The sequence below is a fragment of the Abramis brama genome, assembly GCF_963993115.1.
Source record: "Abramis brama genome assembly, chromosome: 12".
In the NCBI taxonomy this organism is placed as follows: Eukaryota; Metazoa; Chordata; class Actinopteri; order Cypriniformes; family Leuciscidae; genus Abramis; species Abramis brama.
In genome coordinates, this window is record NC_139974.1 from 30,876,529 (window position 1) to 30,894,710 (window position 18,182).

Sequence of the window (18,182 nt, forward strand, 5' to 3'; positions counted from 1 at the left end):
TTACAATTTTCATAATTTTCTCATGTCTTTTCAACCCTGAATGCTGTTGATTTTGGCTGTGGAACCTACGAAAAGAATCACATGAATCTTTACATAAAGCAAAACTTTTTTTGTCATTAATGTAATTTTAGATTCCGTCATTCTTTTAAGGTGCACCTGGTCATTAATCATTTCTGTTGTATGGAAAAGAGCTGCATGAACATTCAGTAACTATTTTGATGGTACACTTTACACATTTTCAATTGTTTTACTTCAATGGAAGGTTAGATTATTGTGATTTTTTTTATAAAATATCACAAGGATTAACAATACAGATTTATTTTCACAGGCTTCTTCACTATACCAATATTTCTGACCACGACTGTAGTTGAAATGTTACTTATGGCTAGTAGAATATCTAAAGTGGATCATCGAAATATAGTGTAACAGAACATTCTTCAAAAGTTGTGTGTGTGTGTGTGTGTGTGTGTGTGTGTGTGTGTGTGTGTGTGTGTGTGTGTGTGTGTGTGTGTGTGTGTGTGCGTGACGTGTTCCACAGAAGAAGAAAACAGCCCAAAATTATATGCCAGTCGATTATCAAAGCAGTTTCTTTCAAATTTTGTCTAAATAAATTAAAAACAAAACCTACTGATTTTGGTTGTTATGTGTAATTTTAGACAGCACAACATTATAAAGTACAGTATGAATGATCAGATTTGCTTAAGATTACAGTTTTATTAAATTAGTGTTTTTTTTTTTAGAGTATTAAAGAGTAACAGAGGATGACAAACGTAATCTAAAATGTAAAAAGAGGAAATGACATGTACAATTAAATATTCAATATTGACCAATATCGATCAATTAAAATAATTTACATTAATTGAAATAAAGCTGAAATTAAATAAAATAAATATTAGATGAAAGCCTGAAACTTAAAAGCCTTGTTTTTATAATGAAATATTGCATTGACAACTAACTGAAAAGAAGTTGTTAAATGCTAAAGACTGAAATAAAAATGAAAGCTAAAAAGAAATATTATATTATGAAGTAAAGGGAAAGACATTTAAATGATGATTATAATGCCTTGGTGAACTATTGCATTAAAAACTAATCTAATATTTATGCAAAAATTAAATGCAATCAATTCACAGATCAGGAACATGGTGTCAACTGTACACGACTGAACCTCTGGGAATGCATTCATTTGCAAAGCAGATTGATCGCAATAATTGTTGGGTACATTACATGGCAATGCCCCTGTGGGTTTCCAATGCGGTCCATGCAGTTTTCAGACAGCAGGTTCTGTCTGCTTTGAGGCCTGATCCAATAATCCACCGCACAGGGTGATGTTAGTGCGAACAAGTGCTCAAACAGGTGCAACGCCTTATCAAAGAGCTCTGAGAAAATGAGCAGGAATCAGACAAATGCTTTAAAGGCCTGCGTCCAGTATTCAAATCAGGTTGATAAATGATTCTCTTTGAATTACGGTTATCACGTGAAACAGGAGAGCACAGATGTGTCAAGGCCTGTCATTTGTCATGTGGGGAAAGTCAAAGGAAGAGAATGGAAAAGAGGCAGCAAAACATAAAGATACATAAAGTTCAGGTAACTGGTTATTGAGTATGTGAATGGGCCTTCAAGACTCTTAAGCACAGCTGAGAGTCTGTTGAAATTGGTAATCATAGGAGAATGGCGATCAAGTAAAAGTAAACACTTCAGAGTCAAGCTGCATTTACTACAAAATTCACAGCTCGGGTTAAAGAGCAAGTGTTTGCTGGGCTGTAGACTGACACTGAAAAAGTTACAAAAGAGAAAGATGGTTTAAAAAAAAAACATTACATTTCAATTAAAAGTCAACATGAGGCTCAAAAACACTTCCATTGGAACTCAACGTCAATCAATTACGAATTACACCAAGTGTTAAAAGGCGGTTTACTCGCACATAAAGAACATCAAACCTGGGGTCAAAGGCCAAGGTAGTTTTTATGGCATTATGCTGAGGACAGAGATCCAATTATTAGCTGAAGTTCTTATGAACGGTCACTGAGTGAAACGTGATAATGTGTCACTCAGTCAGAATGATTACGTCTCTCTGCATTTATCAGTGGCCTCCTCACATTTAAGCAGATGTTTAAAGACTGAATACATTTATTTATAACACATATGCCCCAAAACTAGGCCTGTGATGATCTTTTAAGCCATATCAAAATACTTTTTTTATCAATTTTTTTTTATTTATTTTTTATATATATTTTAAAAAAAATACACACAAATTAACATTCTATAGTAGAGCTGCACGGTTCTAGATAAAATGAAAATAACTTTTTTTTTTTTTTTATAAAATAGAGATCATTCATAATTCTCTCCCGATTCTGAATAGACAACTAAACAAAATAACATGCAATTTACTAGAGCAGGGGTGCCCAATCGTGCTCCTGCCAATCGACTGTCCTGCACAGTTCATCTCCAACCCTAATCAAACACACCTGCCTTTAATTTTCAAGTGATCCTGAAGACGTTAATTGGTTGCTTCAGGTGTGTTTGATTAGGGTTGGAGATGAACTGTGCAGGACAGTCGATCAGCAGGAGCAGGATTGGGCACCCCTGTACTAGAGGTTTTGACAAAATTATAATTGCTGCAGTCTATTAAAAAAAAGAATATTTAATTAATTTGAATTAAACTTTTATCCAAGTACTTCTGTGATCATTTGAATTATTGTAACAGAAATACTGATACTGTGTAGTTGAAAAGTCTGTTTGTGAAGCTGTTTCATACTATGACAACTGCTCTCTCTGGGTCAGCGGCAGCTCCAACACAGATTTGAATATTAGATTGCGTGGGTATTTAAATCAAGATATTTTAATATTAATCACACAGCTCTATAAAATAGTTAGGTATAATGCAACATATACTTTCGTCCCACTGCCCTCAATCAAGTTTGATTTTTGACCCTTCTTAGTAAATGCAGCCAAAATCTGATTAAAAGTCTCTGCTTAATTCAGTTCAATAATTGATTTGACCATATTTTTAAATGTATTTGGTTATCTGTCAATTGGCTGAAAATTTCAAGCTTTGCATTGTAATAATACTATAAATGGTTACACTTTATTTTGATAGTCCACTTTAGAAATTTTACTAACTCTGAGTATTAGTAGACCATTAGAATTAATTTAGGGTTAGTAGAATAAATTGACATGTAGTTGCAAAGTTACTTATAGTCAGTAAAATGTTTGTTGGGGGACCATCAAAATAAAGTGTTAGCAGACAGTCTACTAGGCTAATACTCTAATGACTGGTAGTTGACAAAGTTGCTTATACTGTAGTAGAATGACTAAAGTGGACTATGGAAATAGTGTTACCCTATAATCAACAAATTATGGACAATAACATCACTGCTTTATGGGTTCCTAATGGCTACTCCGTGTTATTAGTTACCATTCAGTATAACTGGGCTCCAGTCATTTAGCAGGTCATTGTAGCCCAAACAACAGCATGGGTGTTTGTACGGGTTTTTCCGGGGTGTCTCGTTTCTGTGTAATCCATGTTACCATGATACCCTTAAACCCTTTGGATTTCTTTTACACTGATCAAAAGCTGACACCAGCAAAGAGTAGTACAATCGGTTCCGCATCAGTGAGCCCAAACACCCACTAAAGTCCATTAATAACCGTTTGCGCTAAAGTCTCCTAGTCCTTCACTCTTGTGAATGGCCTATTAAGAAGGCTGTTGGGATCTTGAAGACCTTGTGTGAAAAGCAGGATGCCCAAAGCATCTAAAATCCCTTCTTACTTTTCTCCAGTTACAGCCTTAAGTGACCTCAGCCGGGGTTCCCATGAGCAGTTTGTCGACCCAAGGTCCATTGAACCCTGCCCTCCCTTGACCTTTCATGTCACTACTCGCTCCAAAAGAAAGAATTTGGGTACCAGACTTCAACAAACCATTATTCAAATATTTAATCCAAAACCTGACCACATGAACAATCGGTCGTTCTCTCAGCTAAGTCCCATTCTACCCCTCCGTACAGTACTCCCATTCAAAATGTAAATAGTGCCCTGTGTAAGCTGCATGGCCACTGAATGTGCAATGAAAGCTACTGTGCATAATAGGCGTATAGGCACCAATTCAGCACGTCAATAGTGGCTTCCCAGCAGTGCTCAGAACTCAATGAAAAAACCCAACTCACCCTAGCACAAACATGCATTATTTATCAATGGACAAATGCAATACTTATAAATATACTCTACAAATACATAAAGCACACATTTACTACTGCTAGCTTAATCCAAAGCTCTCATTGACTCTTTGTCTCTTGTGGCGCGTTCCACCAGCGAGGGGTCTTGAAGGAGCCAGCTTGCTGCTCAGTGTGTGAGCAGTGGATGCGACTGCACTGCAGCACAAGGGGAGAAATTTTATTAGCGTAACCCAATTAACTGCACCAGGTGACAGCCATGCCACTCTCAATAGAGCAATACATCCTCAAGGATGAGAGAAGGACAACTAGAGTTCCACATTTTCTTTGGAATAGAACTTTTGCCTTTGCAAAAGTTGCTATGTGGTTGCTAAGGTGTTGTGAGTGGTATTGTCGTGCGGTTGCTAGAGTATTATGGGTGGATGCTAAGTCAAAAGAGTCCACGGCCAAACCCAGAGCTGCACAATTTATCAAAATGAAACTGAAAGCGCGACATGGCTTAGTGTGATTAACAAATCACAAAGGCTGCAATTTAATTAAATTGTTTCAGAGTGAAGTGTGAAATTGTGTTCTTTTATCTGTTCATGATACAGTGTTTTCAGTCTCTCAAAATGGCTCAATCACTCTGCCCAAGTAGCAGTGCTTCGCCTTATGAGAATATAGTTCCCAGTATGTATACGGTTAGAAGATGTCTGTCTCTCATATGACCTTGTTACTGTATTTGTACATGCTGTGACTATACAAAATCACAACATGTAAATAGGATAGGAAAATGTTGGCGTTATTTTGTCACTTATTGGGAGCAGTATGCTAGCTGGAGCCGTTTACCTCCAGTCTTTGTGCTAAGCTAGGCTAGCGGTGGGTGCGTCAGACAGAGTTACGGTACGCACGGAGATGAAAAGGGTATGGATAGACTTATCTAACTCTGGGGGATACGGTGAATAAGCTAAAGTCCCAAAAAGTTGGCGTGTTCCTTTAAACTAAACCTGTTATTGACAACAGCCAGGATATACGTTTCAAGGGCTCCCTGCGGTGCCCACTCTTACGTTAAGATAAGGTGAATAAAATATCTCTCTTCAACAAGCCACAAAATTTGAGGCATCATTCATGTCTGTAGTCCAAGCATGCAGGACGAGTTATGCACAGAAGTTGCAAAATGCAACTAATTAAGGAGCTTTAGAATAGCAGCAACAACAAAAAAAATTTGGGGGGAAAATGATTGTCACATTTAAGGGAAACTATGTAACAGAGAAATTGTCATAAGGATACTTTGCCAATTATGTAATCTACAGGTACATCACGTACTGCATTTATAAATATTACGTAATTATCATCATTTCAACTATACACAACGTCAAAGTACTTAAAGGGGTCATGAACTGGATTATTTTATTATTTTATAATGTTTCCTGGGGTGCCCTTATGATGTTAGTATGATGTCATAATTTAGAAATAAAAGGCATTTTTCCTACCCTGATTTTAGCCTCTGATTTGAACGCTGATGTGATTGGCTGACATGTTTGCATATGAAATAGCTAGTATTACATGTGGAAATCTCTCTCTCGAAATCTTTTACTACTTTTTTCTTTTTACTAATGAACAAATCATGAGAAGTTTTTAAAATATTTAGATCTATTCCATCACATGAAAGTTTGTAGTGATGAGCATTGAGCAGATGACAGACAGTCTGTTGATCGCGTGAATGAAAAGATCATATTGCAACTCAATTTCTGCACTCTTACTAATGCTTTCACCAAATAATGCAAACACGATGTAAATACAGTAAGAGCTTCGTTGTGCAGTGTTACAGCGTCATTGATTTCATAATGAGTTTTATAAACTCACGCTGTGTGATTGACAGCTTGGGCGATTGGAAAGGGATCGTTCTTTGATCGATTTCTGTATATAATTTAATCACAGTTTAAATAAGATTATTTTCATCCTACTAAGAGAAATGATGTGAAGATGATCGTTTAGTCACTAGCTTGATTTACTGATGCATAAACAGTATTAACCGATTTTGAGAGAAAGATTATCTGTCTGAAGATTTCTGACTTGCACATCAGAAATCACTGTCATTGGAATAAACATGGTTACTTAGCCTAGATGTTTGTGGCGTTGCAGGCAGATCCATATCGTAAAAGTCTGTTTGCAAAGCCTGCGTCACTGAATTGTCAAATAATCCACAGTGAAATGCACCGAATACAAACAAATAATGCACCGCTAAGGCCTTCACATTGTTGAAAAAACAAAAACACACTTTCCTAGAATCAGGATCCTTTGGAAGGTAATGGTATTGATCCTGTGTCGATCTTTACTCTTTCTCATGTCATTCACTAACGCTCCAGTGGGCGAGACCAAAGACGCGGTGATATAGACATAGGCGTTGATATTCTTCTGCAAAGGCGGTCTTTCGCTGACCTGTGACATCACAAGTCTCCACTTTTGAGATCCTGTCGTTTTACGGCCATGGTTTAAAGTTTTGAAACTTACTGGGTATTTTTATAGTATAACGCCCTCTTAACTGTCAAAAGATCAAGGAAAATTTTAATTCTCAGTTCATGACTCCTTTAATCAAATGTCCTAACACACTTTCAACCAACAAAATACATGAACTACACCCAGTTCAACTTTGGGAATGGGCCAAATTTCCACATCCTGAATGAGGCTTTAATGTATGATTAAACTGACCCAAATTCAAAAGCAGAAAAGTCCCTTTCTGTTGAGAATAATAGACAGGCCTATATGCAAATGCAGTACCAAACCTTCACTAAGCCCACCCCCTGAGTTCCCAGGCCTTGTTTCCAGGGAGTCCATACAGACAAAGCCTTTTCATCTGTTACTGACACAGACTTGGTGGAGGATGCAGCACCTCAGCTATTTCACCTGATCATAGCTGCAAAGAGCTAGATAATCTGGTAGAAAAACTAAAGTTCTTGAATTGCATAAAAGTTGACAATGACACAGTAAAGCTATATTCTAATTCCTCAATATTTGCAAGAACACCATAGGCACTATTAAGGCAACTAGATGAATCAGATTAAACCAAAATGCATTTATAAGGCTAAAGTGAGCAAGTAGGCTAATAAGGGGTTCAGCCTTGTACTGATGAGTTAATGGTCTGGCAGTGACCAATGAGCTTCTACTTAGACTGTGAACTAAGCCACTGTAATATTTAGATCTGACTGATGGAGTAAAAAAGCAGTTCCTCCAGTTTTTTTTTGCAATTCCATGATTGTGGAACAACTCAAAATCAAAATGTCGCTTTTGCGATCCTGCATTATTCATAATTTCACCGCAAAATAATAAAAAAAGCAGTACTACATAAAGTTAGACATGTAAAGGCCTGCTCACACCAAGAATGATAAATATAGCTGTAACTAGGGCTGGCCCATATTTCCCGCATTTTTCGATTAATTCGAATTTGATGTTTTTACACTATTTTATTATTTTTATATCGAGAAATCAATGTTTTGAATAAAAATGTTAGCAAATGTTACACTTAGACGTTGACAATATGGCAAAGATAACAGTTTAGAGATAAACAATCCGACCACATGATGGCACACCTGATTAAACGCTCTCGTGTGACGTGCTTTATGAACGTAGAACACATCGCTAGTCTTAAGCAGCTGTTCACACAGAATGTGTAATTGCGTTGAAAAAAACAAGACACGGGCAGTGGAATGGGAAAAAGATAAGAACTTTTTTTTCAACTTGAGTGCCATGTGTTTAGAATGCCGTTTCATGGGAGAGACACTGCAAAAGTTATAATATATATATTAGTGCTGGGCAACGATTAATCGTGGTTTGTGTTTCATATTAGATGTGTGTGTACCACTGTGTATAATTATTTTGTATATATAAATACACATGCATGTACATTTTTAAGAATTTGTATTTATTTATATATAAAATATTTATATTTATATATAATTAAATTATGTTTATAGTATATATACACATGCAAGTATTTCTTAAATATATACATGCATGTGTGTATTTATTTATACAAAATAATTATACAGTACACACACATATATATTATGTAAACAAACTTTTATTTTGGATGTGATAAATCCCGATAACTAGTACCAGATTTATCATGTTTTAGCTATTCAATTTTGCAGGGATCTTAAAATAAAAGATGTTTTTCCCCATGTGCTCCTTTTTATGTCACAGCTCAGGTGACTGCCATCAGTCTGCAGTTGAGCAGACGTGTACTTCTCTGTTTATCTGCGCCAGTGGTGTAAATGGCGTTGGGATTCATGGTAATGCTAATGGACAGCTTTCTCCATGACGTACTTTGGTTTGGATATAAAGTTTGGTATCAGATGGTGGACAGGATGGAGGACTGTTATGCAACATGCCCTATTGAGCTCGTGCTAAAGATATCTACTGCTGGTCAAAATTATTCAAACATAACCAAACAAATGATTCAGACTTACAAGTGGAACAGTGCAGATGGTCACTAACTTTCTATATATTTAGTGAAACCCATCAAAACAGATAAGAAAACTGAGCAATGACCACCTTTAGATTACCCATGCATACGGCCAATTAACATCATCCGAAATAAGAAACCAGTTATTATATGTTGTTTGTCATAAGAGTGTGGTGGTAGTGGATCAGTATACACGACTTTATGACAAATTAATAAATTATGAGCGCGTGGAGCATTGTCAAAAATGGCGACCAGTGATGGGCACGAGGAAATAAAATAACTCTAAATCCTCAAACGTTTACGATGCGCTAGGCAAAACATTCACACAACGTTTGCTGCAACCTATTTTCGGGAGGAAAGGTAATTATAAGCCTGTATAAATATTTTTGGAGTCCAAATGCTTTTGGCCTGCTGATGTTCTGGTTTAACGCATTATAAAACTAATATCTGCATTTAAAAGCTTTGACAAATGACGCAGTTCCATTATAAAACATTAACGGTTTAATTTTGCAGCTCTGCTGTTTTAAAACGAGCTGTCATTTATTAATAGCAATGCCCTTTCACTTGCTTCCCTGTTTGACAGATGATGCAGCGGATCGCTCGACTTACCTGCATGGAATCAGCGCTTATAATTTCCCCATTCAGCCTTTTCCCTATCTCGATAGCCAGTTTGGATTTGCCGGTTCCAGTGGCTCCTAAAATCACCACTAAAGACGGAGCGATGCCTTTCTTGAGTACACGCGTGGCGGCCGCCATGACAGAAGCCTCTCAGGAGGGCTGAGGAATGATCTGAGCATGTGCGTTGACTTCGCCTCGGAGGAGGGAACTGTATCCAAGCAACTAAAACGGTTACCATAGCAACGAGTGAAGATTCAATTATAGCAGGTACGGGAAGGCAATGGTGTTTCATTCAGAAATAGGACAAAAGTTCTTATAATCAAACAAAAAGTACCAGAAAAAAAGGAATCTAGATATATGGACAATAAAATGGCACTGTGTGTTCCAAACACGGAAGAATCAAGTTGAGAAAAGGTACAGCTTTTCATCATTCAGGACCCACTCAGTATCCTGTTAGCTAATAACATAGTGTGCTAGTTACTAGTAATATGGTGAACCTAGCATCAGTATCCTTTGCCTTCATTCCAGTAATGACAGCTTTGAGTTTTCACTCACATTATCTGATGGGTTGGCGTAGTTTTTAATCGTTTAATTTGCAGCTTTGACACCATTGTTGACTTTAACAGGTCGACTCGTGCGCCTTCCGGAAGAACACGGGTATGAATAGCTCTCTTCCGTCTCCATGGCAACTGAGCGTTCTGGGCCAAGGAAAAGAGATGATGATCGTTGCCATTACGACGTGTCAACTAAAAGCGGCTCTCGCTAATGAAACGATCGAATCGACTTCACACACACTCGTACAGGTGTTGATGGAGTAGCACAGCTCTTATGCCACATATAGTAAAATCTTGCCCTGTTTTCTGGCATTGCTGAGCCAATATGATATGATGTATCATATAATATTTTATTATCAGTCTGAATTTTTTCTTGCAAGACAGTATGTAAGGGTTAATGCCCGACGAGGTGTCCATTGTCAGGTATTAATGGACGACGGCGCGAGGTTGCCTCCGCCGAAGTCCATTAATTGAGAGTGAGGAGTCACGTGCCGATTTGGGATACCTGACAATGGACACCTCGAAGGGCATTAACCCGCTTATACCATGGTCACTTGCCAAATAACACATTTTTAAAACATTAGTTTATATTTTAATTAGTTTTACAATCGAAATCTAAAGTTTTTACAAACAATAACTTGGTTTCCCTGGTTACGCCTGACGGTTTATTTACTAGGTGTCCTCTATCACTTTTTAATGGACACCCTGCAGCCAATCAGAATCAAGTATTCACCCAGACCATGGTATAACTATGTACAATATATACTATTGTATAAACAGAAGTTATTATGGTTCATTTTCATAACCAATCACTGCTCTTCTAGTGTCTAGATATTAAAGGGATAGTTCACCCAAAAGGTTGTTCCCAACCTGTATTTGTTTGTTCTGTTGAACATTAAAGAAGATATTTTGAAAAATGTTGGAAACTGAGAAATTCTGGAGCACCATTGACTTCCATGGTATTTTTTTTTCCTACTATGGAAGATCAAGATGATCAAAATGTCTTGAGATCAACTTAATGTGATAATTCAAACAAACGTTATCATTTACTCATGCTGATACTGTTCCAAGCCTGTATGACTTTAGTCTCAGTCACTATTCAATTTTATTGCATCTTTTTCATACAATTAAAGGAATAATTCACCCAAAAATGAAAATTATCTCATAATTAACTCACCCTCAAGCCATTCTAAGTGGATATGACTCTCTTCTTTCAGTCGAACACAGTCGGAGTTATTTTAAATAACATCCTGGCTCTTCCAAGCTTTATAATGGGAGTGAATAGAGCCTGTGTTTTTGAAGCTCCAAAAAGCGCATCCATCCATCATAAGTAAACCATACAGTTCAAGTTGGTTAATAAATGCCTTCTGAAGTGAAGCAATGGGTTTTCGTAAGAAAAATGTCCGTATTTAAAACTTTATAAACTATAATCACTAGCTTCCGGAAACAGCCGTACGCTCGTTCATGAGTGAGTCGAGTTTCGGCAGAAGGGTGACCTCTGATCCGACATATGATGTATGACAAATATGTTTTCCTCTTTCCTCTGTGCTTCCGCATTCATCAATTCTCACCTCAGCTTACGCTACGCCTATGTCATACGTCCTACGCCATACGTCGGGTCAGAGGTCACCCTTATGGCGGATCTCCTGTGGGAGAAATACAGTTTTTTTTACCACAAACCCATTGCTTCGCTTCAGAAGGCATTTATTAACCCACTGGAGTCATATGGATTACTTTTATGATGGATGGATGTGGTTTTTGGAGCTTCAAAAACTCACTATTCAATTCCATTATAAAGCTTGGAAGAGCCAGGATATTATTTAATATAACTCTGATTGAGTTCGGCTGAAAAAGAAAGTCATACACACCTGGGATGGCTTGAGGGTGAGTAAATTATAGGATAATTTTTGGGTGAGCTAACCCTTTTAGATGAATGGTCACTGAATGGTTCAAGTCATACACATTTGGAACAACATCTGGGGCCGGTTGCATAAACTTCTTAGACTAATCTTACAAGTTAGCCATCTAATTTTTTTCTTAAAGACTTTTCATAACTTTTTTGTTACATAAAAGGGTAGAATGGTCTAATTTGAATCAGAAAAGTAAGACTAATTAGCCCTAATTAATTGCTAGTTGGTCAGACTAGTTCTTAAGACACAGCCTTAACTTAGCAGATGTTTATGCAACTGGCCCTAAGATGAGTAAATGATGATGGAATCTTCATTTATGGAATAACTTTGACTTTAAATAAGTCTTATTTGGAAAATTTAATGTTAAAACATTTGATTTATTTTTTTGGCTTCTGGATCATTGGTGTATGCAACCAAATTTGAAAGCAATTAGAGTTAAATTCTACTTAACAAAGAAAGACAAACACGCTGACGGGATTTGAACTGAATTTATTTATTGTTTACCCAATTTTGAGTTTATGTATATCGGCTTGTGAGGTACAGAACACAAAGTGCTTAAACAATGCTGCTGCCATTCTTCTCCCAGTATGACACCTGATGACAAGGCGTGACAAAAGTAAAAAACAAAAACAAAAAAAACAATGGTTACTGGTGGCATATGCACCCTGGTGTCAAGTACTGTCAATTTATGAAGGATAACCCTTTTTGCCATACAATTTCAAAGCTGAACGAACAAACAGAAGTCACAATGATTGCTGTGAACACATGACCATTTTTTTTTTTTTTAAGAAATAATTGCATTCGTCGACATTACGAACAGCAGTGTGCATTAAGTTCTGATGGTCATATTGGGAGATAAGCAAGCATATGCCACCAGTACAACTTTATATTTAAATAGAAATCAAACAATGATACAATCAATTCTGTAAGAAAATATAATTAGTACAAAATTCTTTCAGCATTCTCTTTCTGCCACAAGAGCGATATTAAGCCAATTAAATTTCAGAACACAAGGGAATAGGCAGTGAAAACAGCATAAAGTGGCTAGTGATGAAAATGAAATGTTGATAGTGTTGTTTTATTTAACTTTTTGAATTTTTTTTAAACTTTTCTTAACAAAAATAGAAACTTTGAGATACTCTAGGGAAGGCAGGTGGGCCAACCAAGGTTTAGGACAAATGACAGAAAAATAGAAAATAAAGTCTATTAACAGTGCTGATTTTCATATTCAAAACACAAAGTATGTATTTTTACACAATGTCCTGTACATCACTACAATTATATACATATGTCCAAAGAATTTGCCAGTTTATATACACTGCAAGGCTGTACTGGACACTGTCCTGAATGTTCAAGATAAGAATAATATACAATAACAGAACAACAAACAAAAAAAACATGGAACACAATATAACAAAAGTAACAGTGATGCAACTTCCTGTCTGTTAAACTTACACTGTCATCATGTGGCAATGGTGGCACACAGCTCTCCTAAAATTTAGGTTAATTTAGGTAACAAAATCCCTATTAACGGAGAAGTTACATGGATCAAAGACACTTAAATATCTTTAACCAGATGAATTCTAGATTCTGCCACAAAGAAAAAAACCTTGACGGTTTAGGAGATCAATTATACGTGCATATAAATTGCTACATTTCAAATAACGCCTAATTTGGCATGCTAATTCAATTAAATAATACTTCCCCGCCAAAATACTTTAGCTTTTGCGAGAGAATTTAAGAGAACACACATTCAGGGTCTAAATCGTTAAATTTCTAATGAAAATGTCAGAAATAATGACCCTCTTTGGAAAATTGTTTGAAACTTAGTAGGGTCCACTTGAGAACACCAGTACCGCAGCTTCCACAAGTACGCCCCCCTCCCCCAGTTGTGAAGGCAAATGTGCAAAGAACGAAAACAGAAGAACTAATCTCAAAATATAGTGTCCATTCCATTAAATATCCCCACGTGGAACTTTGAAAAAAAAACAAAAAACACAGCTCTACACAGTTCCTATTGAAATCATGGCTGGACTATGAAGGTTTATGCACGTTTCAGTTCAGCGAGTCTCCGTAGTAACTGCTGTTGCCTGCTTTTCAGCTGCTTCTTCTCCTGGGCCTTCTGTTTGTCGCTGACATGCAGCGTTCGCAGGTATTCCGTGGCCTTGGTCAAGATCACAACTTTGGGTGTCTTTGGACAGTCAGCCAGGCCTGGGATTTCATCCCGTAGGGCCAGAAAGCGCGAGCGTAGGTCATTGCGTCTCTTCCGCTCCAAGTAGTTGTGTGTCTTACGCTTGTCCGTGTCCTCACAGTCTGAACTCTGAGGGCTGGATGGTTGGGATTTGAAGTGGAAGGATGAGTGTGTTGGAGAAGCGGAGGCAGTCTGAGTTTGGGCAGGGACTGAGGGGGAAGGTAGGGGTGGGGTTCTTTCAGGGGTTTGGGGTGTTGAACCCATTCGTGGCTGCAAGGTCTCTTGCCTGATCTTCTTGCGAGGCGGCTCCTCTTCAGGATAACTGTCGGGCGAGCGGGCAGCATAGTTGTGCTGTTGCTGGTGAATGGAGATGTGGAAACGCTTCATGCAAGGGTCATAAGGGTCTGCATGAACCGTAATGGTCACCGGTTTGCGGGCGTTCACCAAGCGTGACTTGTTCTGCTTATGTTCCACCGTTACTACATCAATCTCTTCATCATCTGAAAGAACAACAGAAAAAATACTTCAGCTTACATATGTCTGGTTTTGCATCCATTGTAGACAGATCATGTGCAATGCTGCATCCTCTTTTGCAGCCTTTTTCCAAATGTACCTTTCCATCCACCAATTAGCGCACTCTAAAACCCATTCAGAAAGTAAGATCTATGGGCCACAAAACTACAAAATGAATATTGTTTGTATTAGTTCCGTATTTTTAGCAAGAGGAAAGTAAATGAGGCTTTGATATGCAATAATGAACTTGGAGTCACCTCTGATGTGTATTTTGATAAGAGAAGCATCTGTTCTGAGTTCCATCTACTCAGATTTCACTACGCAATTACTTCCGTCATTGAGCACAAAGCCAAATATTTTTGTTGCTAAATCAGAAATTCACTATTAAAAAGAACAGTTAAGCCACCATAAAGCCATCTCTTGTTTTTTGGTCCATACAATGAAAGTCAATGGGGTCTAATGTTGCTTTGGACACCATTGACTTTCACTGTAAGGTGAAAAACAGCTGAAACATTCTTCAAAATATCTCCGGTGTTCTGCAGAAGAAAGCTTCAAAACAATGTTTTTTATTTTGGGTGAAATTTAAACCTTTAAATTGCACTTGCCCTTAAAATTAAATTATAGAAGAATCAACTAGGCTACATCTCTACTGTCAGCTTCATACTGAATGTTTCATTCATGGACAATTGAGTGCCCCTGACCACTTTAGGATTCAAGTACCCTTATTATTGCTGTCTGCTGCTGATCATGAACTAGTAGGCACCAGCCACAAGTAAAACAATGTCTCCTTTTGATTCACTTGGGGAATGTGGAAGCACAGCACACTTTTACATACCACATATATTAAGTAGAATTCAAGGTGAAATGCCTACCTAAATCCCATGGCACCAGTGTAACTTTTCTATTCAGGTAGGCTATGTCAGGTTTTGGCGTAGTTTAGTGCATAAATGTATGGAAACTACTGCACAGAATGATCACATATATCGAGATCTGTCAGGTGTCAACACAGCTGCAAATGTACCCGTACACTTCAAGGTCTACACGGTTAAGTAAATAAGTGAGTCTCGTGCTTACCCGAGGAGTCGGTGCGAGATTCTGACCCGGACGACACCTGTTTCTTGCAGCTGCTGCTCAGGGGGAAAGTAAGGACAGCTGCTGGATCCACGCAATCTGTCGCGAAGCTGTTGAGAACAGGAGCGTCCACTGGGACGCACTGCGCTTTGCTGGAGAGTTTCGACTGAGCCGAGCAGGACAAACGCTCACTGACAACTTTCTCCAGCTGCTGGGTGGCGAAACTGCTCCACATACAGTCCTGAATAATGATGGAGCTCAAGTTCTCCAGAGTCTCCTCCGCATTGAGTTTGCAGTGTCCCTCCTGCTCGTCGTCCTGCCCCAAAAACTGGGACACCCACTCTAATCTGTCCCCTGGAGATGGACCGGTGCCTTCCAGTATCCTGACAGGCGACATGGGCGGGGTTGGCACGAGCTCGAATTTCTTCCAAATGTCCTCGCTTGGTGCGGTTGATTTGAAAAAGTCTTCGTCCAAGTTGTGGTCGTCGTAGAAGTAGTGTTGATATTGGTCGTATTCCTCCATTTCCCACTTTTTATTTCGCGATGCGTTTGCACTGATTCCTGGCATTGGTGTCCTCCTTAGAGATCAAGATCTGAAAACCACAATTGATCCGATTTAAAAAAAACAATCCGATCTTATGGTGCTCTGTGAGAGATAATTAACTTAAAGCTCTTTGTTTTATTTTCAATGAGCTTCTAGTACATTATATAATTACAGTTTATTGTTGTTGTTTTATCTTGCAAGTATTTAATATTATTAAATGATTCTAAATAATATAGCCTGCATTCATTTAATATATGCATGCAAATTTATTATTACAAATATTTTTTTATAAGTCAAGCAGTCCAAAAAAAGACATAAAGTATTATGGTCTCCATGCAGTTCTACTTTACGTTACAAAACTTGAAGTTTCGCAACACATAACGTTACTTCCATTACATAACACAACGATGTAATGCTTCATGTAAGTGCATATAGCCTACTACTACGAGTGTATACTGTCATCAACAGTTGCTCTATTCGTCAGCAAAATGCCTTACCTTTTTTCAAAAACGATTAAGATAACCCACACAAATTAGGCGTTCCTTAACAACCACTTACCGTAATACAGGAGCCGAGAGTCAGTATTGCATGTCATTTGAGACACGAAAATGAGGTGTTGCAGTTCACCGGTGAGCTCCAGACAAATGTTTTGCAGAAAAGGCTTTCATGTCAACAAGTTAAGAAAGCGTCGTAAGCGGTGTGCTGAATAATCCTGTCTTGTGTTCGTTTTCCAGGCGTGGTTTTGTATTATCCGGCTGTTGTTTATAAGTTAAGTTGCGAGGATGTTTGCACATTTGCAGTCCGCCTATTCATGTAAACTTCGCTTCTCTCTGCTCCCTTTATAGCGACAGTGTGGTCCCTTCCCTAGCCGCGGCTTGCGCTCACTAGTATGGACACCTGAAGCGAGTACCGCACTATATTACCCAGCCAAAGTAGTGGTGGATTTGCATATAGGGCGGGTACTATGGCGTAACCACGCCCATCATTTAAAGCGGCAGATTTACATTTCAGGTTCATTTGAGATTTGGGCGTCTCGGGATAAATTCAGATGTTGGTTGAGAAAAGTGTCATGTAGACATTGCTGTTTCAGATTTAAGGGACTTTTAAAATTGACATATTGTATTTCAGCTCAACAACGAATTGATATATGAAAGAATAAAATATAAAAATGCATTTTACACTATAAGAAATTAAGCAGGGCTCATAAACATGCCACATAATTTGACTATAAGTTAAGTTATTCAAAATGTAGATTATTCTGTTGTAATATCTTGAACATTATTCTGTAGCTTGTATTTGAGGTGGATTTGATTGTAACGGCCATAATTGTTCAGATGAGAGATTTGAATCAGATTTCAGTTGATTCATTTAACTGCATTAGTGTTTGTAAGTGTTTAGTGTGTGTCAGTGATTATTATAATAATTAATGGATAATATTTTTTTTTATTTGACTTGTTTTAAAGTATAAATATCTAAACATCCCTAAAACAAGATAAATGTACATGCTGGCATAAGATAACATTTATTTCTACATAATATATCTGCATTTTTTGTTTTTTTGTTTTATTCCACTGGCAAAAAATAATAATAATGCCATATGAAAAAAAACTTGTTTTAAGATGTTTACATAGGCTACACAAAATTATGTTTACAAAAAAAAGAGTTTCACATGGTTGGAAGAAATTGCCATGAAAACCAATTCCTGGGCACCACATAATAAAAATTTAAATAATAATAATTTCTGACACTGCAAAATAGCGAATCAGACAAGTGCAGTGAAACATTAGCCAAGATCTTGCTTTGTTTATGTCTTGCACACTACCTATAATTTTCAATTTGCATATGCTGCCTGTATTCACGTTGAACTACACATTGTTGTATTATTATTTGTGAGTGAAAGAGTCATATCCAGCCCATTTTGCTAATTTAGCTCAAGATGATAATTATTGACAATGCTGTTTCTTATGGCTATACCACGTGTCCTCTTTTCCAACAATGTCCCATATGGCAAATCTGTGCATTAGGAAGTGAGTAATCGCTGACTAGTGTCTCAATTCAGTGTCTATCATCTCCTTTCTTTACATCTTAATTTAAGACATTGACCTTACAGAACAAAGGCTCTTCCCAGTGATTGACGAATCTCCCTGGAGAGATGTAGCCTATCTTTC

General features: G+C 37.6%; 2 protein-coding genes across 4 annotated transcripts in view; both read right to left on the minus strand.

Moving 5' to 3' along the window:
* trit1 (tRNA isopentenyltransferase 1) overlaps positions 1-9,390 on the minus strand; it is a 61,305-nt gene extending 51,915 nt beyond the window's left edge. For all 3 annotated transcript variants that reach the window (XM_084130229.1, XM_084130228.1, XM_084130227.1), the window contains exon 1: positions 9,223-9,390. In XM_084130229.1, coding sequence (XP_083986355.1) covers positions 9,223-9,369 — 147 coding nt within the window. In that variant the 5' untranslated portion in view covers positions 9,370-9,390. The remainder of the gene's footprint in view (positions 1-9,222) is intronic.
* Positions 9,391-12,168: 2,778 nt separating this feature from the next.
* Positions 12,169-16,918, minus strand: myclb (MYCL proto-oncogene, bHLH transcription factor b). The gene is made up of 3 exons (XM_084130452.1): positions 16,573-16,918; positions 15,474-16,063; positions 12,169-14,386 (listed from the first exon to the last, which is right to left on the minus strand). The coding sequence occupies exons 2-3, from the start codon at positions 16,036-16,038 to the stop codon at positions 13,740-13,742; spliced, it is 1,212 nt and encodes a 403-aa protein (XP_083986578.1). The 5' UTR covers positions 16,039-16,063; positions 16,573-16,918; the 3' UTR covers positions 12,169-13,739.
* Between the last annotated feature and the right edge of the window lie 1,264 nt (positions 16,919-18,182).

Coding starts and splice junctions, on each gene's coding strand:
- myclb (XM_084130452.1), bottom strand. CDS start 16,038: ATGCCAGGAATCAGTGCAAACGCATCGCGAAATAAAAAGTGGGAAATG. Junction 14,387..15,473: donor ATCTCGCACCGACTCCTCGG/GTAAGCACGAGA, acceptor TTGTTCTTTCAG/ATGATGAAGAGATTGATGTA.